This window comes from Neodiprion pinetum, chromosome 1, assembly GCF_021155775.2.
Source record: "Neodiprion pinetum isolate iyNeoPine1 chromosome 1, iyNeoPine1.2, whole genome shotgun sequence".
NCBI lineage: Eukaryota > Metazoa > Arthropoda > Insecta > Hymenoptera > Diprionidae > Neodiprion > Neodiprion pinetum.
Window position 1 is genome coordinate 11,212,863 of NC_060232.1, and position 25,340 is coordinate 11,238,202.

General features: G+C 37.1%; 2 protein-coding genes and 2 long non-coding RNA genes across 9 annotated transcripts in view; 3 read left to right on the forward strand and 1 right to left on the reverse strand.

Moving 5' to 3' along the window:
• LOC124212304 (uncharacterized) overlaps window positions 1-6,098 on the forward strand; it is a 169,786-nt gene extending 163,688 nt beyond the window's left edge. The window contains exons 8-12 of the mRNA XM_046612231.1: window positions 781-944; window positions 1,121-1,681; window positions 2,921-3,093; window positions 3,407-3,556; window positions 4,096-6,098. Coding sequence (XP_046468187.1) covers window positions 781-944; window positions 1,121-1,681; window positions 2,921-3,093; window positions 3,407-3,556; window positions 4,096-4,218 — 1,171 coding nt within the window. The 3' untranslated portion in view covers window positions 4,219-6,098. The remainder of the gene's footprint in view (window positions 1-780; window positions 945-1,120; window positions 1,682-2,920; window positions 3,094-3,406; window positions 3,557-4,095) is intronic.
• Window positions 6,099-12,177: 6,079 nt separating this feature from the next.
• LOC124213267 (uncharacterized) lies at window positions 12,178-14,502 on the forward strand. The gene is made up of 3 exons (XR_006881857.2): window positions 12,178-12,308; window positions 12,414-12,699; window positions 14,259-14,502. It is a non-coding gene; the product is annotated as an uncharacterized lncRNA (long non-coding RNA).
• Window positions 14,503-14,628: 126 nt separating this feature from the next.
• LOC124213249 (receptor-interacting serine/threonine-protein kinase 4-like) overlaps window positions 14,629-25,340 on the reverse strand; it is a 19,772-nt gene continuing 9,060 nt past the window's right edge. For 3 of the 4 annotated variants that reach the window (XM_069134012.1, XM_046614369.2, XM_046614359.2), the window contains 3 exons: window positions 16,685-16,797; window positions 16,232-16,301; window positions 14,629-15,715 (listed from right to left, as the gene is read on the reverse strand). In XM_069134012.1, the coding sequence (XP_068990113.1) occupies window positions 14,684-15,460 (777 nt within the window). In that variant the 5' untranslated portion in view covers window positions 15,461-15,715; window positions 16,232-16,301; window positions 16,685-16,797 and the 3' untranslated portion in view covers window positions 14,629-14,683. The remainder of the gene's footprint in view (window positions 15,716-16,231; window positions 16,302-16,684; window positions 16,798-25,340) is intronic. The other variant, XM_069134009.1, reaches the window with a different exon arrangement.
• On the forward strand, window positions 19,802-21,749 carry LOC124213265 (uncharacterized). 3 transcript variants are annotated; one of them, XR_006881856.2, is made up of 5 exons: window positions 19,802-19,894; window positions 20,119-20,202; window positions 20,309-20,384; window positions 20,468-20,533; window positions 20,887-21,749. It is a non-coding gene; the product is annotated as an uncharacterized lncRNA (long non-coding RNA). The 3 variants fall into 3 exon arrangements; XR_011176529.1 differs by lacking the exon at window positions 19,802-19,894 and having other exon boundaries at window positions 19,939-20,202; window positions 20,284-20,384; XR_006881855.2 differs by lacking the exon at window positions 19,802-19,894 and having other exon boundaries at window positions 19,949-20,202.

Sequence of the window (25,340 nt, forward strand, 5' to 3'; positions counted from 1 at the left end):
CGAAGGAATGAATCATACAAAAAATAATCCCGGAAATCAACCGGCTAGACTCTATAACACGCACTTAGCGCTTGAATCGCTCTAATTAATCCTTGACTTTGGGCTGTGACGTGTGGAACAGAGTTTCTATATGTGATCAGAGCTCAAGCGGAAAATATTGGGATCAGTGAATTTATTTGTAATCGTATCGCTAGTTGAATCAGTTAGCCGTGTAACAGAGCAGCTGTGATCGTGTTATGTAAATTCACGATTTTTACCCAGTTCAAAACAGAATCGAAGTGATGTTATCGGTCTAGTTAATTACTTGATTTATATAGTGTAATTTCTTTTCGATATCTCATCACCAATTTCCTACATTGGTGTGAAAAATTCGTCACACTACAAGCACAGATTTTTCATACTGATCGGTGCAAAGTGACACCTGGTAGAGCCTGTCAATTTGAGTCTCTTGACAGATTTATTTTTACACATATCGCTACTGAAATACGCTGAACAGTCATAGTACGATACCGAAGAACATGAAACGAATTTAAAGTGCATACGTTACACAATTAGCTCGTGTAAATTAATTATGCAAGTTAACCCATATGTTAAAACAGAGGCTATTATACATACTATGTGCGTCACACTTGGCGTCGCAAGAAATAAAACAACCAACATATAAACAGAACTAACTTTACGAACAACAATTATGCCAAGCGTGTGTGACTCACTCGCAGTTTGCGGCCGGTGTTCTAGTTTCTTTAATTGCTTATCGAGGTCGGTGGATCATGGTTTTAGGCAGGAGGCTGTAGACATGCTCTGTGATCTGGCCGTGCGAAAACTGTCACCAGGAACATCAAGCGGATCAAGCTGTCGTAGGTCAACCAGCACCGCCACCAGCAGTTCGCCCCGGAGACTTCGCAGACCTCCAACGAGGACACCAACGGCGGAAAACGAGCACGGTTAGTAGATAAGCCACAGGTTTTAACGGGACCAAAATTTTGTCGAATAGTAAAAAAAAAATCTTACTGATTGTGGCTAAATGAGCACAAAATTATTCGAGAACTCCGAACGGTCTTTGATCGGCACCTTGCAGCGGTCTGGAAGCAGTTTCAAATGATCTCCATAACTCCCACAGGCGAGTCGCAGAAGTACTTCGTAACCCAAATGTCCACCAGCCAGGCGGACACCTCGGACTCTGATCAGTGCTCGATAAAAACCCAAATCACAAACTCCCAGCCCGGCACACCCGGCACGGAGATAATCGACCCACCCTCGCTTTACGACGTCTCGGATTCCTCGGAGACGTCGAAACCGCCGCGACCCAACTTCCTTGACCTTTCCGGACCCCAAGAGAAGCCGCACTTCCAGTTCAGCGTCGAGTCGGACTCAGATGGCACGGGGTCCTTGGACGGAGTCCGGCTGGTAACTGCAGCTGACCCGAACCTCGCGACGAACTTTGACTGCGAAGAACTACCACGGGAACTTTCCCATCAGAGTAGCGGTCATCTGAGAACCGACAACGACCCGCCATCCGAACCAGCGTCGATGCCTCCGGCACTTTCATCCGCTGCTACGGCTACGAGCAATGCATTCAGCTACAAGAATCCTGCCTACCAAAGCGCCAACCCCGCCTGCGGCACCGGCGATGCTTCCTCCAGGAACAAAACGACCCATTCGAGTGACCAAGACATTCCAGGTGAGATTTTTATGTCTCAAGTTCGAGTGACGATCCTTCGAATCGCTTCCAGTGAACGCAATGTACCCATCAATAGAGTAGCAGGGAGAGTTCTAGACATAGATTTCTACATTACCGGCTCAACTCTTTTTTTAGAACGTTCAGGGGCGGGGGATATCTCCACTCGTAACTAACTCTATCGATTATCGGATCGTTTGGTTGTTCGACGTTATCGGTCTTCCGATAATTTTATTCAGAGCAAAGAGATTATTGGGATCTTTGGTTCAGAATGGGGATATCACCCACCATTGGACGTTCTAGAAAAAGGGTTGTATCGGTAATGTAGGAATCCAAATGTCCAAAACTCTTCTTGCTATTTTAGTCACATCTTACTCACTTATTCGTTATCTCCGTAATTGTGTTTCCTCAACAAAATTTATATCATTTATATTACAAAAAAATCTATCAATGATAAGATTTTGTCGATAGCGCGCCTCGAAGCGCCACAGTTCGTAAATCAGTTGGATACGATCAATTTTCAGGCAGTTGAAATTGCTCATAAGTGTCAGTTTTATCGATAGTCCAGCGTTGTTAGGTATGAATAAAAAAATAAAATTACCGCATAATACAAGAGTACAAATACGTGTCGAATTTTCAAAGTCGCGGAAATCTGTTCGATACAATTTCAAAATGTACGAAATAACAATGTATTTATAACTGTTAGAATTCTGATCATTCATGTTTCCACTTGATATATTCCTATTCATTTTGGGGATTCTATAGTTTCGCTTTCGATACTTTGACCTTTCTATACTTTGAATTTTTCATATAATATATATTATATATGTATATATATATAATACATACTTTACTCTTGCATATCTTGAAATACTACGAATTACATCTCATGCTCTTCAAAACTTCGACATTTTGACTTTTATATAGTGTGGCCATTTGACTTTTTAACCCTCACCTACGTACATCCTACGTACCTCTCACGTACGTTTAAAATTCCCGCTGATATTCAGCCACGTCGTCGTTGGATAATCCGTAGTATTGTTCACGTCGTGGTGCATTATCATGATTGTTTACAACCGTCGAATAGCCAGAGCCAATAAGTGGCCTTCGTTATGTACAGTGTGTCAAGTTTACTACGTAATCGTTGTGTTGGCGATAAGGATAGTAGGAGACTCCCCCTTATCGTCGTTGTTAGATTCCGTTCGCCAGAAGTAGATTGTTAGTGTTTTTTTCATCATCCAGGTACCGTCCTCGGTGGCGAAGAGTCCGGCGGTAGCAGAGGCTTGCTTAAATGGAAAGGTGTCATGTTCACGAGCAATGTCGAGTCCAGGGACATGACGCGAAACGGCGACGAAACCAGCGAAGCTACCGACGAATCGCCCGCTGCTGCTAGCGACTGTGAACAAGGCAGTCAGGTACGCACGAATTTAGACATTGAGTTTTATCAAACGGTCCCAAACATTTTCCCACATTACGTTCTTTACTCTTCATCCTCAATATCGGTAAAAAGTAAAGCAGCTGTGGGTTTCGATCGGAAATTAATTTTTGCCCAAGTATGCTTAAAGTAATTTTATGCATACTATGTGTAAAGTTGAAAATAATTCAAGAACTTGTCTAGGGTTAGACACATTGATTTGTTAATTCAAAATATCTAAGTAATAAAATTTTTGTGACAAAATAATACAACGTACTTTATTGATGTTAATCGGTCTACTTACTTCGATCTAGGTGTTCATGGTAGAGCTGACCCGCGGATGGAACAGCCGTCTGGGCTTCAGTTTGCAGCCCGAAGGTAATCGCACTGTTATCTCAGTTGTCCACGCGGACAGCGTTGCAGCGAAAGACGGAAGACTCAAGCAAGGCGACGTTTTACTCATGGTGATTATCCAATTACTCTAAAGCAGGTTGTCTACTCAATTCTGGCAGCCATGATCCCCGAGGATGCCAGGACACTTCATATCAATCCAGAACTTGTTATTCGTGGATAGGTTGAATAATACTATTATAATACGGTTTTCAATTTTTTACTCACTTTTTAGACTTGTTAAATATATGTATAAGGTATGCGCATATCTTTTTCTTATATTAGAACAGTTTACTATAACAGACATTGAAAACCGCTGATATTTGAAGATATCGTGACTCTCTTCGGTCATACGGTATATACCTCATGTGTACACTTGTAATTACATTGCTATAAGTGTTCGAAACAAAATCCCCATTGGCTGGAAATATTGTATGGTTGGGATTTTGATTTACTGACTTTTGGAAGCTTTTTCACGCGATGGAAAATTCTCGGAGAATTCTACGTTTTCCAGATTACAAGCATTTCGAATTAAGGCAGCTGCCATTGTAAATATTTCGTGTCAAGATAAGGGATAGTTGTGATTATTTTAACCTCCTCGATTTTTCTCTAGGTGAACGACGAAAGCGTTGAAAACATGTCAACTGCAGATATAATTGACTTACTACGCAAGATACGAGGCTCAATAGGAATAACCGTGAAACGGAAATGTAAATCGGAGACTTCAGCAACGTGATGGAATGATGAAATTATATTTATCGGCTCAGATAACATTCGCAACGAAAACGAAAAGGATCTACATCCGTAAATGGATGAGAAATGCGAAAAGACAAATCGCAAGTTGACCCGCAGGGTTGGATCAAAAGTGCAGTGAGTCCTTCTACAAGCGATGTAAATGATTCATGTTTATCAATTAAACATGTCGAGGTAGAAAAGTTTAAGCGAAAAAACAAAACAAACGTATTGTCCAAAGTAGAAATTTATTCCTCTTCGTTTCTTATCATTTTGTAAATTGAATAAGCAGAAAGATTAAGATATATAAGTAATAGAAATAATCATGTATATACGCGCATTCATGTCTTATAGCGTAAATTTACACGCATCGTTGTTTAATATGTTGGTAAGAAATCTAAATTAAACTATACGGCCGTTTGGCGTTATCATTTAATGAGTAAGAGCTTAAAACGCCGTTTAATATAACGTACATTCAAACTGTCAATTATCGACAAAAGCGATCACTATATGTATAGAGAGTAGAATTCTCAAACGTCTAAATGTTTGTAAAGTAGAAGAGAAAAACTCGTTAAACGTTGTTATAATCAGTTGAAATTGTTCACCGTGAATAAGGACACTTTCCAAATGGAAGAAAGAAACAGAAATCAAATACAGTCAATCAAAAAAATGTAAATAATGTCAAATAGTATACTTATACCGTGGAATTGTATGGCTATGCCTGATCTATCTGTACCTTAAATAAACTGATAAGCGACGCGCACCTTGTCAAGGAAATTTCACCACTTATCGATGAAATTTACCATAAACAGGCTCAGAATTTACATAATTAATCGAATACTATAACTAGCTTCATTGGAGAGGGGAGAAATAAGAAAAATTTGTCACATTTAATTTATATCGTTCGTGTATCGTAAATTTCGTAACGCAAACGTAAATCATACATATCGGTCCACGGTTTACGATGTGCAGGATAGGCATCGGTATTGCTTGTTGCCAGGTTGCACTGCGCATAAAAGTATTATGTTAGGAATAAAGGAACGAAAAATAACAAGTCACGATATCACTTTCGGTAATTGCACGTAAAAGTAAATTACACATCTCATACATACATATATGTATACCTGTATATACTTTAATGAGGAGAGTATATAGCGTACTATGTAACCAATTTGAACAGGCAGTGTACAGAGTAAATATTTTCAAAACTCAATCAAAAGCAATTTGATATCGAACATTATTTTTTATGTACAGATTTTATGATATCAATCACAATTGATATGCATCTGCTGTATTCTACATAACATACGTAAAATGGATTGTACATAAATAACAACGATTCGAATTTATTTTGTTCAAAATTATCGCTGTTCAATGTTCAGATGAAAATTTGATATTTTATAGGGTAAAGAAAATTTTGGAGCCAACAATTTGGCTCTCCGAAGTAAAAGAAAAAAGTAAAACATTTACGGTTAACGGGTGATTTAAAAATGTGAGTGAAATGAAAACAAACACAATAAGGAAGAAGAAACAGAAACGATATAAAAAAATTTTTTGAAAAGTTATAATTAATGTGATAGTTGGCTTTTAGGTGCAGATTTATTAGAATGTTAGCACTTTGAAAACTTTAAACTACGTTAGGAGCTATGCAATAACACGAGAGAAATAAATCATACCAAAGTAACGTGTAAGCAATATCAAAGACAGTTATGTAGGTGTATGTGTATTTCAATGATGTTTCGATTAGGCATATATAATGAATTACGTATTGTTGATACTTGTTGAATGTAAAATTTAATTTATCGGACTGATATAAATAACTGTATAAATTCCTCGTGTGATTAAAATGTTGTAATGTGTTAAATAAACTCATAACTTTGATAATTGTTTGATTTTTCGTTAGATTCAGGATTATTTTATTGAATATTGCAATTAAGACCCGGATAAGTGGCTGTTTTTCACTCAAGAGTCGGGTGGCCACTATTCATTAAATAAACCTTTGTGTATTGAAGATGAATTTGACCCGAAAAAAACAAGACGTGAAGTCATTACAGTGCGTTATTGATTCAAACGAAAATTACATTTACATTACAAAGCAAAATTTACGTCATGAATTTAATCTTCAATTTCGTACAATCTAATTGATTTTTGATTGTCTAGGTGGCCACGCTTGCATTGCAATGGTAAAAAAATGCACCAAATCATTGAATGCCTATAGTGATTTATAAATTTTAATTTGCGCCTGACGCAACAGCCCACTGCAAACCAACAGGCACAGATTCTCACATGCGCCAATGAAGAGTGCTTCCGAGAAACGCCACAATATGTTGAATAGCCTACCACTAAGGAGAATAAATATCGGTAAAACAGAGCGCTTTCACGTCGTAGTACCAAAAAATCCTCCTTTTGTTCTCCGCGCTTCAAGAAAATTAGTAAAAGTATCGTATAAAAAAATTAATGGCTGCGTGGAAGGGATTAAATCAATAAATTGCAAATAATTTCACTTACCTTATTGTTAATCAGCGATATTATCGCAACTGTACAATGTAACCAACTCGAGTCTTTGAATATTCTGATTGTAATACGCAACGTACGCCTGTTGGCGACGCATACCAATACATAGACAGAAACCAACAGCTGTATCTAGTGCTTTATGACCTATAATTTCGTAATCGGCCGGTGCCACAGACCATTATCGCCCCATGAGATTATTAAGTTATAATCCGATGTTTAACGCGATCTCAACCTGAGAATGTGTAAAAAATTAAGAAGTGTACTCAATAGCACTACACTTTGGACGAGCGTTACTTGAAACCATATGTAATAACAGAGAGGTATGGTAAGGCGAGAGGATGAACGACCGCTGTAGATCAGCTAGAGATTAGTAAAGGAACAGGATGTATTATAATACTACGATGTGTGTGCGAATGAATCCAAGTACGCTATTCTCACGCACACTACAGCGAGTAGTCAACAACACAATACAGTCCAAAGTTCTCAAAATTCCCGCGAGAGCAAGCGAGACGAGAATATGGAGAAGAATCCAAAATCAGATCAGTATTAGTCGAAGCTAAGAAGGAACAACACGTGAGTCTTGTTAAAAGTAGCTCGTTATGCGTGCGAGAGTGATACAGTGCACTGTGTGAACATGGGGTTATCAACTCGACGAATCGAGGCTCATAATAATTGATTTGATTATTAAATGACGTTGGATCGTGTTTCTAATGTACTTCTGATTGAGTAATTAGATGCGAGAACAGAACTGGGTAGAGTCGGTTGGGGATTCTCGCGCTGGCCCTCCCGGGGCTTCATGATTGAGGTTTTGACCCGGGATGGTTGATACGTTGGGAAACCAACGTGGTTATTACAGTCCGCGGATCATGAATACGTGAAAATAAATAACAAATTACATAAGATTGGTTTAGCCGCGTGGGCTGGCCTTAGCTACCCCGGGGTGGTTTCCGTGTCGGGAAACCGGCACGGCTTGCAGTTCCCGGTTAAAATAGTACAGGTACTGACCGATGATTTCGGGTGAGATGGTGCCTGTCACGTCATCCTGGGTCCTACTCCGGTTCTGCTCGCGACGAGACCCGTGTTGAACGGATAACCGTTTGAAAGTTACCCAAGTTGACACAAGCGTTGAATAATTACTGATCGAATGAATGTAAGGCCTGTCCAATAAACCCTGAAGTACAGTTTCATATCTGGTGGCCATATTATTAATCGTTAAATCGACCCCGAACCCACTATTATTTTTTTAAGTCTATCGAGAAGGGTGACTGTGAGACCTAGAGTTAGTACAAAAGGAAATTTGGGTATGAGTAAGAATTTCTTCTCTGCATGCACTATGTAAGGAGACTGTAGTGTGTAGATGTTTATGTTTACCCTTTTCAATCCTTTGCTTCCGATGAGAAGCCCGTAAGACGGCAATGCCGTCTAATAAATGAGATGCGGGTGTGCAAATCATTAATCTACGAGAGAATTTTGTTGAGAATATGTAAATTTGAACAACTGGCGAATTTGAAAACATAAACATCTACACACTACAGTCTCTTTACATAGTGCATGCAGAGAAGAAATTCTTACTCATACAAATCGGGCACATGAAAACAAATTTGAACTCACTGGTTATGAGAGAAATTAATGACGACAGAGTCAGGGCGGCTAGGTGGTCTAGTGGAGTAAGTCTCCGGTAAAGCATCGCTAGATTCCAGGTTCGATTCCTGGCTCCGTCGTTAATTTTTCAAATTCGCCAGTTGTTCAAATTTACATATTCTCAAGGAAATTTGGGTACTTGTAGTACCCGGCTGTGAGGTCTGTCATTAACATGCCCATTTCAGGAATAATATTGATACTTGTGCAAAATGGGTGAGATGGTGATTCAACATCATGTGGAACTTGTTTGAGCTTAATATAAGTAACTTAACACAAAGGATTAGTTGTTGTGGGTCAATTGGAAAAAAAAAATATTAGCTTCGTTGTAATATAGCAGTAGAAATTTACCTCCATTCTTAGTTTCTGAAACAATTAACGCAAGGGAGAAAATTTCATCAGTTGTATAATAATAGCCTATATCTCCAACTGGAAGTTGCGCCTGAAATAAAAAACAAGATTGAAAACGTACTAAAAATTAGCCTACAATAATATTAGAAATGTTTTTTATTATGTTACCATTGTAAACGAAATACATGGTAAACATTTATTCTTTAAAACACGTATGATCAAATTATAGTTTTGTCCAAGTGACATTCCACGTGCAATTCACCTGACCAAAACCTTGTTGTCCTTCTCAGAACAGATTTAAACTTTTCTGAATTATATTTGGTCGCTGATGAGAATATCTGAAATTATTCGTAATTTTTTTTTTATTTGAAGTCTGAGTTCCAATTAAGTTCTATTTTATTATTATTAAGAATAGAGATCATGCAAAAAATAATTAAATATAAAGAAACTTTCAGTCGTGAGTTTTATTTTTGTTAAATCATAATATGCAAAACAATATGGCTATCTCTAAATGTTGCTAATCAATAGTAAAAAACAAACCTTAGTTCTAGATTTCTGGAAAACCATGTGGTTTTTTTTCTTCACTGAAAATTTTATAGAATACTCGTCTGTTAGTCTAAAAAACATGTATAAATTTCATCGTGGGGCCAAACTTACAATTAGTTGAAAATCAATGAATTTTTTACTAATTCAATTTGTAAAATTAATAATTATTTTTCGGTGCATAAATAGCACTCTGCGAATTCGAAGGAAACAAAACGTAGAATCAAAATTTTGGCGCGATTGATTGAGTTTCTGCAAATTTAATGGGTCAGTACAAAATCCGTGTTCTAAGAGTACAGTTTTTAGCAGATGCTATTATTTCGGACTTTGACCGTTAATGTCTTCGAAAACCATGAAATAAACTGAAATTTTTATATTTCATTCTGTTTACTTCTTATTTCCAGAGTGCTATTTAATATTAATCTATTATAGTTTTCGACTTATACTGGATCGAATCTCGAAAATGTCAACTTTCGAATATATTTTATCGTCTACTAACGTCTAAACGTCTACGCATAAAAATCGACGAACAATTGCATATACTTTTATCAGCTGAATAGGTCATTTCATAAGTTTGGAACTGGTTCTAAAAAGGTGAGGGTTTTGGTCAGATCAATTACACGTAAAATGCCCCATAAACACGTTATTTGGAACGTTATTCACATCCGCATTTATACTAAAGTAGAGCGACCCAAAAGTCCCTGTAGATTGTTGTCAAGATAGTCTGACTGTGAGAGAACGATATTGCGAAAACACTTAATTAACGGCATAATTCAAAACGGTAATGCAGAAAAATGTTTTAAATCTCTAAAAGAACTTTTCTGGGTCGCGGTATCTTCATGCAATTGATTAAATTTTATGGAACAAAGTGAAACTGCATCTGCGGAACACTTGCATCACATTGTGTCAAATTTTAAATATTGTTGTTCGATGTATTATTTTTCTTGCCTTGCACTATCCTATCAAGTTACGTGTAACTAGATTCAGTTAGTCTCAACTTTGCTTATTTTAAGAAATTCATACTGTTTCAGATCACATTTTTATATCACAGTAGTAGTTTAGTATCGTAAGAAAACTGATTCCTTATAATTTTCCCAACAGATCCGAATATCTCTTGAATTTCTACCAATGATAGAACATGAAGAAAGTCTTACAGAGACTTTCAGATTATATTTCATCAAATACTGTAAAGGCATATAAATTTTTAGAACGTTTGCAAAGAAATGCTCTTCTGGAAAATCTTCTCGAAAAATGTTTCAATTCGATAGAAATTCAAGAGTCTTTCGTAAGTTTTTAGGTATATTTTATCGTAGGGTACAAACCCTAAATGAAAAATCACACCGAGTACCTGAGCAAAACTCGTTTTACACACTGATTGTGAGTAATGTTTATCGTAAAAATACGCAGTCACAATATAAATATCACATATTAAAATACTGACAATGAGTATTCAGCGTATAAGGTAAATGATGTAAAAAATGTTATGTAAACATATAGTATATTTAATAAAAATTTCACATATATGCGCGCACCATATCTTCATTTTGCATTATTCTTCAAATTCAAAGTTAACAATATTAAAGCTATTATGTAAATTGTACCATTTGTTACAAGTGCTCGTTCGACTATGACACTTCAGCTTTTTTCTATTTCTTTATCAACTTCAACTTTTACTTTATTTCGGACTTTTGATACGGTGTAAATACGTGCCATTATTTGCAATTGTTACTTCTACAATAAATTTGCTCGGAACCAAAACTATTAGGTTATAGTTTGACTACTTACTTCTTTATTATGCTAATTGCTTCGTTGTATTTTATTGATTTATTATTCGTGATGTTTTCTATTTTTGTCATCTTTGAGTCAGGATTACTGAAAGTCGTTTAATAACTCTCGTCACTTACTGGACCATTTTCGAGCACTCCTATCACGTTTTACTTCAAAATTGTTTTTATTTAAATATATATATGTTCTCACCCTGTTTCCTGCATATTTATTTTTCTCATTCTAACATATTGCTCGATATACAACATTTATAGTTGTAGATGGGATATTTGATACGATAAAAGTAAAAGCATCCACGTTTTAATTCAGGTCCGATAAAAAACAAAATAAAATAATAATTTTCTGTTCGTCTTCAAACTTGGGATTAATCAGCCACTGATTTTAGCGTTAATAAAACCTACGACGTAAATATTTCCGTGCTTAATTCGGATGACGCGGGTAACACGTCTGCAGATGAACCGGTGCATTTGGATCATTTTCGCATCCCGAAAAGTGCTGTAAAATAAGTGTGATTGTCCGTGTAGGCCACGTTATCCTTTCTTCCCCATTCTGCCAAAATCCACCGTAAGCCGTTCGCGGAAGGTCAAATTCACGTCCAGAAATGTGTATTGCTTGCCGCGTATAAGACTGGGAATCTTTTTCACCCTTCCGATACTCATTCAACTTCTCCATAGCCGCTCTGGCTTCTTGAGATCTCAACGCGTGGTGAATAACGAAGTTTTGTTCGTCTCGCGAAATGAACGCAGTCTTTCCACCACGACACCAAGAAGCATTTTCCACGCAGTGTGTACCGGATGGAACTTGGGCTTCATTTCTCATCATTATCTCCATTACCCGCGACTTCAATTCCACCGGATCAGTATCCGTCTCTTCTCCAATAATCTCAAAAAATGTCATATTATCGGGGCTGCGATCGTGCAATCGGTATCTCTGATTACCACCAATCGACGTCAAATATTCACCAGACTTATCGCCTTCGGGCTTATGGTACTCCAACAAAATCGGATCAGAGCTTTCCGCTTGTCCGAATATATCCGCATAATTCTCCGCTTCGTGACGTACCTCTATCGGCCTTTCAACGGCTTCACTAACTGCAGTCAGTAATGCGTTTGTGCCACCTCGGAAGGCGGCATGACTTCGAGAATGTGCTCCGGCACTGTAAGCGAAGCCGGATCGTCCTTCCGCCGAGTCTAGCAAGGATCCAGCATCGTCAGGACATTGTCCATTGTATCGAGCTCCACCCAGAAACAATTTGTTTGCCAGGTACATTTCAGCAATCTTTATCTTATTTTTTTTCATGACATTTAAGGCTGACGCTTTTAATTGATCCGCATCAAATCCCGACTGTTCGCCGACGACATCGTACAGACACATGTTTCGTCCTTTGGACACTTTTGACGGTTCTTTACCACCGAGTAAAGTGTAGTGTCCAGTGGCCTGACCGGATTTTGGCTCATGGAATTGTACCTGCACAGCCTCACCTTTTTTATCATCGCCGATGACGTACTGCTGCATTTTCTCTACGTCGTAAATTTCTATTTTTCTACCGAGCACGTCACTGATAGCACATAACTGTGGGAGTCCGGACGGATCTCCTGAATCTACGCCGTCTATGAAATCTTCGATTTTCTGCAAGGCCGATCCATTTGCGTTGGTAAGTTTCTCATCGATCCCTTTTCTACACTCGAATTCCATATTTTGATAATCTATTAGACGATTTTGTGCTGAAAGAGAATCTACTTGATATTTCATGAAATTATCCTCGGATTTTAAGGAATTCGTTATAAATATTTCAGACATTAACTGAACACAAGTTTCAATGAATTTACAATCCCTCGGCGAGACGTTGTTTGAATTCAATCGGATAAAATTCTTGCCGAATGAGTTGTCAGGTAATTCTTTGTATATCCCTGGAATGTCAAGTTTGCGAGCACACTTGGCAGTCACGTGTTGTAGATTTTTACCAAAATATTGCCAAAAAAACTCCATCGATGCATCTTTTCGATGGCTGACACTGCGTCCGACGAGTATTTCGTAATTATCGATACATCCGATTTTGTCATTTGAAAGGCTGTTGATTGCTGTTGATCTGAATGGAACCTTTGAAGCAACAACTCGGGTACTAATATCCGATTCGACAATATTAAAGGGTCCCGGTATGCAATGGTATGCCAGGCTTACAAATTCAATTTTCCCATCAGTATAAATATACCTTCTACATACAATTTCGAATAATTTAAATACCGCACACGTGACGGTATAAGAATAAAAAACAGAGAGACATTTGGTATCAAATCTTAAGAAGTATGCAGAAAACAGAAGAGTTATGAAAATTTTCCAAAACAAATCGCCCATATTTTTCCTCACTGATTTCAATATCGAGAACGTCATCGGGTATTACAATATCATGAATTTAGGACAAAGTGAATACAAAAATGTGGCGTTCACCTGGTCTTGTTTTCAAAACCAAATTCGACTTCTGTACTCGACGCCATGAATATCAATAAGAGTTTTGTATAAGAATATCAAAAAATGATTATAGTAGAATGCAGTATGAATTTTCACTGAGATTTTAAACTACATGTATCAAACATGATCACATCTGGTATATGATTCCGAGGAAATACGTCAATTTTTCAACCATGTCGACATTCTAATCCCATGTGTGTTAACACCAGTTACTTTCGCAATTACTTGAATTTAAATTCGAACAAGTCTCGGCCATATCCCTGAAATAAACAACAAATCAATCGTAAAAATTATAGAACAGAAATTTCTAAACGCAAATAATATTGAGGTCGATTGAAGAAAATATTTGGTGGACCATTTTATTTACGTTAAGAAGTATGTATATTTTTCTTGCTCGGACTTATGGTACCCTGTCTGGGAGTTATTTTGCAACGACTATAGAACGTGTGATAATATTCATCGTGAGTAAGCAGTCTGATTTATATAATTATGTACGGTAGAAGTTCAGCGTGATAAATGTGATTTGCCAAGGTAGAAAAAAATGATTTTATTAGATGACCAAAATTACTGAGCATATGGTAGAAAAGAAAAAAAAAAATTATGTAATATAACGTTGAATTCCCGATGCGTTAAAATTTTTGTACAAGGTCGTGTGATCATATTTACGTGAATTTATTAAAACGTAAAACGCAGAGAGCGTAACATAAATATACAAAAATATTAATACAATGACGATTTTTTCAGAGTATAATGGATATATCACGTTGATGCTATTCATTTGACCAAACTGTTATGACAAAAGGTGGTAATTAGAAGACACTGACAATATGTGCACGGTGATAAAAGGTGTAAGGAACTCTAAGAAACCTCAGTGACTCAACCCTGGCATCTATAATGAGGATGGATTTTGAGAAGAGGAAAAAAATAATTCACGCAGATGATCATCCTTTAAAAACTTTATTAGACCATAAGTAGGTTTAGCTTGACAATAGTATAGTTTTCGTTAGGGTGATTCCAAATAAAATTGGACTTCGCATCTATAATAATATAATGTTTATCTTAAAATATCTATCTTTCAGACCATCGATTGCTAATTTCCAAATGTAACGTATCGAACAGCGCATTTTAAAATGGTATCGGTAATGCCTGAACGTTACCGTATTTAACATTTACTGACCGGTACTGTAAGATTGTTCGGACGTAATTGAGGATTTGAATGGTTTATCAGGTTCGGCGGTCGGATGACTATGCTTCGGTTTTTTGCATAACTGTGAATTAGAATCCGACTGACTAACTTCCGCGTCCAATTTCAACTCTTTGCTATTGCTTCTCGCCAGTAATTCAGCTAGATTCGCATGTTTGTAATCTATGGCCATATTTTTCGCGGTATCGCCTATTTCATCCTCATAATCGGTATCGGCATTGAATTCGTCAACAAGTAAACGAGCCAGCTCCTCGTATCCCTTCATAACGGCGATATGCAATATCGTCCTATTGTAATTACCTTTGTCTATAGAATTGACATCTACGCTCTTATTTTTTATAAGTTCAGTTACTTTTTGTACATCATTCGATTCGGCTGCTTCGAACAATTCATCGACTAACTTGTCATTTAAATAGGATTCGGCATATTCCGGAAAATTCGAATTCTTCTCTATCAGATACTTGGCAATTTTTACATTATATTTATCACATGCAATTTGCAACGGTATTTCCCCAATTTTATCAGCAATATTGATATCCGCATTGTATTCGTCGACGAGTATCCGCAACATTTTTTCATATCCGCGAAATGCAGCTAAATGCACGGCTGTTTGATTATCTGACGTGACGTCTACCGCGTTCACGTCAACTTCTTTACTTTTCAACAATCCGACAACTTTTTCAATGTCGTTAGATTTTACGGCCTCAAAGAATCTAATTACCGCTTCAGGAATCGCAGCCATCGTTCAACGGCTATAGCAAAAATATCTGCTGACTCAAACAATTCGCTTGAACGATTTATCAAATTTGATTGGTATTGAATTGCGTTCATTCACTCTAGTATTATCTATCGTAAGTGATGTCTTCTTCCGACATCAGAAAAAAAAAAATATGCTATAAATCAAATTCATTCAAGCAGTAACGCACTTGTCCCGTAGCTCCTTTGCGCTGTCGATCAACCTTTCTGTTGTCAAACCGACGGCAACGACGTAACTTCCCTGTAATAAATAAATAACACTATTAGACACGGTATCATGACTAAAAACTTGTTCAATGCACATGAGTCAGTTTTTCACGATTTTTCCATGAAAGTGAAATATGGTTTTGTGAACCCTTTACGCAGACATAATAGAGAACGTATTCAATTTTTTATACACCTTGTTTCCCATACCAGATGCCCGAAAAAAAAAAAAAAACCAACTGAAATATTAATTATAGGGACAGCGCTTTTTTCTGTTGATTAAAATTATTGTCACTTTACTAATTGATTCATACTCTAGCGCGAATTTTTGTTCATCTACAATTAGAAGCTTTGCTTCTAAAACCATTCGTCCTGTTTCCCTTGCCAAAACAGACCATGGTGTTTGTAATAGTGGCTTGACTTCAAAAATTCAGGCTATATATTTCGAAATGAGAAGAAATAATTAAAAGTTCTCATAATTCCTTTTATGTATTTGCGATTATTGATAGTTACGTCGCTCCTGCTAACATTAGCCAGCTTTGATACTACTAACCTTCCTTACTCGTGTACTCCGGGTGAATAAAGTTGTGCTCCAGGAATCTGAGTTTCGTCAGCTTGAAATTCTATACCACGTAGAAGAAACAAAGTATTAAAATCTGACAAATGATTTTCGAAATGGCTTGAATCGAAATTTTTGCAGCAGTGACCATATTTGAAAATATTTCTGGTCATCTTGGTACATAATAGAATATGATATATTCGTGTTGTTTTAAGGAAAAAAGAACGGCATCGCTCTAAAAAAACAGTTCTCTTATACGTGATCAAAATTTAAATTTTTCAAATACTACTTCTGACCAATCCTCGGAAACAGTATTGTGATTGACGGTAAATGTGCCTGGAAGAGTTTTGCTTCCGAAGAATTGATAACTAACAATGAGTCAGCCAATCTGGTACAGGATGGACGTGAGTCTGTTTCATGAGAAATGATGAATAATCTGAAACTCACCAGTTTTGTCGGCAAGCAGTGTAGTTGAAAAGTAATCCAGACTCCGCAAAGGACCCTCAGTAAGCGAGTGATAGAAATACTTGTTTTTCAGACGATCTTTACTTGTAGGCACACTGCGTTTACAGAAAATTTGGAAAATGGATATGTGTTTCGATGTCTGAATTTTATGCGAGTAATAAATCAATAACAGTGAAGACAGCAAACGAACATCAAAACAACGATATAATAAAACATGAAGGTTGCATTGTTGCATACCACGTTTCTCCCTAACCAGCGTCTTGTACACCCACGTTCACAACGTCAAACCAAGGATGGGGCGAACAAATTCATTCTAGCATTATTCGAGATGGGATGAATTGAGACCGAAAAAAATTAAGGGGGTTAGCCTTGCTTTACTGGGATTTTTGAGGCCGGAAATTGTTCCACCTGCAATCGTTGCGAAGGACACTCGTCTGAGACTATTTGAACCATGAGAAAGCCGACAAAAAACATTTAAAACGTCGTGGAGTGAATCCGTGACGGAATACAAAGAAATTTTTCCGTTTTTCGGCCGGAACTTTTGATCCGCTGCTCGCAGCATATTCGAAACTCAATAAACGCAGTAAAGAGAGCGTGGGAGGAACAGCAGAAAAATAAACACGAAAACTTGTCGTTTTTTGAATATATCCTTTGATACGTTAATCGCAGCGCATTGAGACTGCGCCCAATCGATTTCTTTCGCAAACTTACGTCGGAATAGTGCCACAAAAAATTTATTTCAGCATTGTTCAAACTCGCAAAAATTTTCGCCAAAAATACAAAGGGGTTAGCATCACCTTTTTGCTTATTTTTGTAACAAAAATTTTTGGTCGCAAATTCGATTTGTATGACACTTTTCTGACTAATTGGACCACCAAAAACCCAGAAAAAGCAGCGAAAAGAGCGTAGGACCAACAGCAAATAAATTACGATAAAGAAAGCACTAGCAAAAAATGTCAAAAACACGGATTCTCGTTCATTGGCTCGTTGACTAAAGAATATAAAGACAGTTGCCCTAATGGGTTTTGGTGTAACAACCGAGAATCGTCGTGCGCTTGCGCTCCCTGAGATGTTCCAACGGTACAGTTGAGAACTTATTGCAGAACATCAGAGAATTACCGATTTCGAAATGATGCTGGCTGCATTCACCTTCCGAGTAACACAGTCTTCGCAATGGTGAGCCCAAGCCAATACTTGGCCTGTGTGTACTAACCGACTTGTCGGCGATGCAAGAAATTAATAATGAGTGTAAATTTCGTCCAAAATTTGTAGCAAAACGGTGATTTAAATAAGGTATAGCTACCGGAGAGAAGAATGTATACATGGATCATGAATAATGATAGATCAGATGCAATAATGGTACAGAGACCTAAAAGTATACATATACGTATATACGGTCCATGTACGATATTAATATATGCGATTAATACATGATGCATACTATGAATTTTGTAATTTTCCAGGAGAAAAACTAGATTACATACAATAATACGGCTATAATATGATAACAAAAGAATTGTTCATTTCGAAATGGGATTCTATTCGACACGCGCTCGCTGTATTCCATTTGCTCTCTCGATCTTGAATTTTCATAGGCATAGCATGGAAACGTTGTTTTAACTAGTCGTAAGTGAACTATCTACGTTGGGTAAGAAAAAAATTCGGAGTAACTGTAATACATCACGGATGCGCTAATTTTGATCGAGATGAAATGGATGCTCCGTATATGAAACAGTATTTAACGCAGTGTCCTGGCTTCAAGACGTAAAAAGGTGATTGCCGGCGATTTTTTTTTTTTTAGTTGGGGAGAGAAAGAACTAAGCTTCTTAAAATTTCGAGTGTATTTTAATACACATTTGAAAGGTACAAGCAAAAATTTTTATCGTCCAACTGTCGCAGAACGGCAGCGTTATCAGCTGACCCGTTAACTGAAGGATATATCTTCAGTCAACGGCTGACCATCGAAGGGCCTGGCCGCCTGAGTCTGGAATCGGCAGGAGAGATAAAGTGCGTATTGCTTGTATGAAATGTGAAAACTGAAATCATTATACATCATATCATATCATCATACATCATACATCATATCATACATACTATTGAAGTTCGAAATCCAAGTTTGCATGTAGGATATTCGGATGTTCAGAAAGTGACGTCACCGAAAATTTTTTTTTTCTTGACGTCTCCATCTATATAGACAAAACTCAGCTAGCCGAATTCCTCAGTCCGGAAACAACCGCGCAGTAGAGCGGACGGATGAAAATCGCGCTCCGAAAATTTCGAATACCGGGTTCTGTACCTCCTGCACCCTGCGTTCCGGGTCCGCTTTCTCGTGCAACTCGAGTTCCAGGACAAGCGCTTCGTAGTTTCTGCGCTCAAGGTCCACTACCTGGTGAAACTGGACTTCCAGGACAAGCGTTCCATGGTTCCAGCGGTCCAGGTCCGCTACCTGGTAAAACTTGACTTCCAGGACAAGAGCTTCGTGGTTCCTGTGGAGCAGGTACAATACCTGGTGGAACTCGACTTCCAGTACAAGTGCTCCGTCCTTCCTGTTTCATGCTTACAATGAATTATTTCGATTCATTTTTCGCGCAAGCCCAAATTCAGTAGCTGTCAATCCGCGAATGAAATTTCTACAAGTTCTTATAATTTTATCATAATCTCCTTGGTAAAATAAAAAGATAAAAATATTATAATATTCCTTACACAATATTTTTGGTGTATTCTGATACTGAAAATATTCATTGGTATCCGTCGTTTAACCCAGGGTGGTTAACGGTAGTCGTTGGAGGTGGTCGGAGGTGGACGAGGAGGACGAGGACTTGTGCTCGGTGAGTAAAACATTGTTATAATATTTGATGGCATTTGTATTATATTTCATCTAAAATATTTCAAAATTGTCATGTTTACAATGAATTATTTCGATTCATTTTTCGCGCAAGCACATATTCGGTAGCTTCAAATGCATTGATAAAATTTATTACATATTAATTGATTATATTAATCCTTACAGAATGTTTTTGATGTGTTCTTATACTAAAAATATTTATTATTATTCCAGGCTTAACCCGAGGTGGTTATCGGTGGTTGTTGAATGTGGTTGACGGTGGTTGGAGGTGGTCGGAGGTGGACGAGGAGGAGAACCAGGAAGACAAGGAGAACATCGTGGACGAGGAGAACGAGGATTTTTGCACGGTGAGTATAACATTTTCATAATATTTTATGGCAATTGTGATTCTGTTAATCTAAACGTTTTTAAACTTGTAATGTTTATAACAAATTATTCCAATCCATTTTTGGCGCAAGCCCAAATTTTCTCATAATCTTCTTGGTAAAATGTGTTTATGAAAAAATTATATTAATCCTTACACAATATTTTTGATGTGTTCTAATACTGGAAATATTTGTTACTATTCCAGGTATAACACGAGGTGGTTAGCGGTCGTCGTTGGAGGTGGTTTGAGGTGGTTACGGGATGGTTGCGGGTGATCGAGGATTCCAAGGTAGGCATCTTAGATTTACGAGCAAAGTCTGATTAGTACTTTGTCAATCTTGTGAGACCTATGAGATAAGTTCCTAACCAGACAAAAATATATTGAAAATTTACAGTATTTGACAACAGTGATACCTTATCACATGGACAATGGCCCACCTCATAATCAAGCTTTACAAGTCCTCATTAAGAGTAAGTTTTACAAGTTCTTGGTAACAGTACCAACAATTACTTAATAACTTCATTCGAAATTAATAATATGTTTTTGTTTTCAGTATTAAAGGCTATTAATGAGGATAGTCCAACGGTGCCCACATTATTAACGGACTACATATTGAAAGGTGGGCTGATTTCTTTCACCTTGTCTTGAATCCGTGCGAGATAAACACTTGTATATTTCACGGTCCAGTTATTATCATGAGGTTGAAGTTCGTAATGTTATTCAGGCGATGAATTTTTAGAAAAACTTGGAATACAACTTCAGGATTGTCTGAAAATAAGTAAACCGTAATAAACCAAATAGTAATCATATAAAGTTATCAGTAATAAGCAATTGCGGGTAAAATATTAGCTTACTTTTGTAAATATTTATGAATATAGCCTCTATGAATGTTCATTGTTGGTGTATAAGGTCTGGCAACGTACGTACTTTCTGTAAGAGATGTTGAAGATTTTCAACATAATTATGTTTCAGTTCTGTGCCCCACCTAGTGATCCACTAGTACATATCCTCCGACGTGACGTCGCTGTGCTACGTATAAAGACGAAAAGATTTATTAAGATGCAAATTGTTCCTCTCTTCTTGCCATTGTGCTTTCAGCCATTGTTGCGCTGTGTGTTTAAAATTTAGGACAGTATATAATATAGAATAACAGGTACAGCTACGAATATAGCACTACAATAAATCTTATAGAAATGAGCTCTCATTGAGATTTCTCTGTATTTATAACTCGACGCGAGAAGGCAAAAATCAATGTAATGCCATCTGTAAGGTAATTTGACTCGCGCTTGCACAACGAGAACTCGTTGGCCATTTTGCGGTGAAGTTTGAAAAATCGTTGTACAAGAAATTAAATAACTATAAAAATGGATAAAAAATATTATTTCTAATTGTGAATGTAGCTAATACAGCTTTAACCGTATATTGATTATGTGAATGATCTATTGTGACAAGATCGGAATTAGATAAGCTCTCTAAATACTATTTTCTAGTCTATTAATTTATATCATGTATGTGTAAATGTATATTTCTTTAGTTTATACAATCACTGCACTAGGATTACCCTTGCCACGTTTTATGGTGCGCTTGTGTAATTTGTATATTATTAACCTTACGTTTTACTTTATTTGCGACAAGTTGTGAGTGTTTCTAATTTCTTGGCAATTATTTATGTACATGTTGACATAAAAACAGCTATTTGATAGAAATTATAGTTTATAGTTTACACAGCCCATTGCATGATATTTCATTATAAATACGTATGTTTCAATGTATTTAGGAATAATTTATCAAATGTACACAGGTCATGTGCAAATAATAAATGAATTCGACCGCAGTTTGATGTATTCGTTAGAGCTTTAACAATAAATTTAAGCTTTGTTACTTCTTTTATATTATTATGGATAATCAAAAACATTTCCGACTATTCGTGCTGTGGAAGCATGGGGATTAAACCAAATGTAGCAAAAGATTAGAAACAGTGTATGTAGAGTACGGGTATTTTTCTAATAATGCAAACACGTGCCGCTAGCTTAGTTTTGACATATCTAGAATACCACGCCTTGCGAACTAGCTTTCCAGACAAAGATAAATGATGAATTTTAAGGACTGCATTATCGTTGTTGAATACTCTATGCCTCAAGGGAAACTAAAATCTGTAACGATAAAATTGATGCACCGGATCATCGTCGACTTTAACTTCTGAAATGTCCTACCATTTCCGAACACCTCCAACCATCCTATTTACCTATATTACTAGATTAACTATGATATGAAAAGAGAAGAATTATTCATTTCGAAATGGGATTCTATTCGACACGCGCTCGATGTATCCCATAACATTAATATTCATAATTATTCCAACAACTTTTCATTTGCTCTCTCGATCTTGAATTTTCATAGGCATAGAATCGAAACGCTGTTTTAGCTGGTCGCAAGTGAAGTATCTGCGTTGGATGGAGGAGCAGAATTGTTTTTCGTAAAGTATTCGGATGGAAAAAAAATTCATAGTAACTGTAATACATCACGGATGCGCTAATTTTGAACGAGACGAAATGGATGCTTCGTATATAAGACGGTATTTAACGCTGCGTAGTGATTTCAAGACCTAAAAAGGTGATAGGGAGAGAAAGAACGAAGCTTCTTAACACTTCGAGTGTATTTTAACACACATTTGAAAGATACGAGCAAAATTTTTCATCATCCAACTGTCGCAGAACGGCAGCGTTATTAGCTGACCCGTTAACTGAAGGATATATCTTCAGTCAACGGCTGACCATCGAAGGGCCTGGCCGCCTGAGTCTGGAATCGGCAGGAGAGATAAAGTGCGTATTGCTTGTATGAAATGTGAAAACTAAAGTCATTATACATCGTATCATATCATCATACATCGTACATCATACATTATACATCATACATCATACATAATACATCATCATACATAGTATCAAAGTTCGAAACCAGAGTTTGGATGTCGGATGTTCAGAAAGTGACGTCACCAATTTAAAATCAGCCAGCCGAATTCCTCAGTCGGGAAACAACCGCGCAGTAGAGCGGACGGATAAGAGTCGCGCTCCGCAAATTTCGAGTACCGGGTTCTCAACCTCCCGGATCTACAATAAATTATTTCAATTCGTTTTTCGCGCAAGCCGAAATTCAGTAGCTGTCAGTCCGCTAATAAAATTTCTCGACTTCCAGGATGAGCGCTCCGTGGTTCCTGGTTCACGTTTACAATAAATTATTTCAATTCGTTTTTCGCGCAAGCCGAAATTCAGTAGCTGTCAGTCCGCTAATAAAATTTCTCGACTTCCAGGATAAGCGCTCCGTGGTTCCTGGTTCACGTTTACAATAAATTATTTCAATTCGTTTTTCGCGCAAGCCGAAATTCAGTAGCTGTCAGTCCGCTAATAAAATTTCTCGACTTCCAGGATGAGCGCTCCGTGGTTCCTGGTTCACGTTTACAATAAATTATTTCAATTCGTTTTTCGCGCAAGCCGAAATTCAGTAGCTGTCAGTCCGCTAATAAAATTTCTCGACTTCCAGGATAAGCGCTCCGTGGTTCCTGGTTCACGTTTACAATAAATTATTTCAATTCGTTTTTCGCGCAAGCCGAAATTCAGTAGCTGTCAGTCCGCTAATAAAATTTCTCGACTTCCAGGATGAGCGCTCCGTGGTTCCTGGTTCACGTTTACAATAAATTATTTCAATTCGTTTTTCGCGCAAGCCGAAATTCAGTAGCTGTCAGTCCGCTAATAAAATTTCTCGACTTCCAGGATAAGCGCTCCGTGGTTCCTGGTTCACGTTTACAATAAATTATTTCAATTCGTTTTTCGCGCAAGCCGAAATTCAGTAGCTGTCAGTCCGCTAATAAAATTTCTCGACTTCCAGGATGAGCGCTCCGTGGTTCCTGGTTCACGTTTACAATAAATTATTTCAATTCGTTTTTCGCGCAAGCCGAAATTCAGTAGCTGTCAGTCCGCTAATAAAATTTCTCGACTTCCAGGATAAGCGCTCCGTGGTTCCTGGTTCACGTTTACAATAAATTATTTCAATTCGTTTTTCGCGCAAGCCGAAATTCAGTAGCTGTCAGTCCGCTAATAAAATTTCTCGACTTCCAGGATAAGCGCTCCGTGGTTCCTGGTTCACGTTTACAATAAATTATTTCAATTCGTTTTTCGCGCAAGCCGAAATTCAGTAGCTGTCAGTCCGCTAATAAAATTTCTCGACTTCCAGGATGAGCGCTCCGTGGTTCCTGGTTCACGTTTACAATAAATTATTTCAATTCGTTTTTCGCGCAAGCCGAAATTCAGTAGCTGTCAGTCCGCTAATAAAATTTCTCGACTTCCAGGATAAGCGCTCCGTGGTTCCTGGTTCACGTTTACAATAAATTATTTCAATTCGTTTTTCGCGCAAGCCGAAATTCAGTAGCTGTCAGTCCGCTAATAAAATTTCTCGACTTCCAGGATAAGCGCTCCGTGGTTCCTCGTTCACGTTTACAATAAATTATTTCAATTCGTTTTTCGCGCAAGCCGAAATTCAGTAGCTGTCAGTACGCTAATAAAATTTCTATAACTTTATAATCTTCTCATAATCTTTTTGGTAAAATATGTCGATAAAAAAATTATATTAAACCTTACACATTATCTTTGATTTGTTCTCATGCTGAAAATGTTTATTAGTTTTCGAAGTATAACTCGAGGTGGTTGGCGGTGGTTGAAGGTGTTCGGAGTTGGACGAGGAGGAGGACGAGGAGGACGAGGATTTGTGCTCGGTGAGTAAAACACTTTTATAATATTTGATGGCAATTGTAATTATATTTTATCTGAAATATTTCAAACTAGTCATGGTTACATAAAATTATTTCAATTCATTTTTCGCGCAAGCACATATTCAGTAGCTATGAATAAGCTTATACAATTTATTATATTATTAATTAATTAATTAATATTCTTATAATATTTAACGGCAATTGTAATTATATTTCATCTGAAATATTACAAACTTGTCACGTTTACAATAAATTATTTCAATTCATTTTTCGTGCAAGCACATATTCAGTAGCTTTGAACAAGCTTATACAATTTATTATATTATTAATTAATTAATTAATATTCTTATAATATTTAATGGCAATTGTAATTATATTTCATCTGAAATATTACAAACTTGTCACGTTTACAATAAATTATTTCAATACATTTCTCGTGCAAGCACATATTCAGTAGCTATGATTAATCTTATACAATTTATTAAATTATTAATTAATTAATTGATTATATTAATCCTTATACAATATTTTTGATGTGTTCTCATACTGAAAATATTTATTACTATTCCAGGTATAACCCGAGGTGATTGGCGGTGGTTGGAGGTGGTCAAAGGTGGACGAGGAGGAGGACGAGGTGGACCAGGAAGAGGACGAGGTGGAC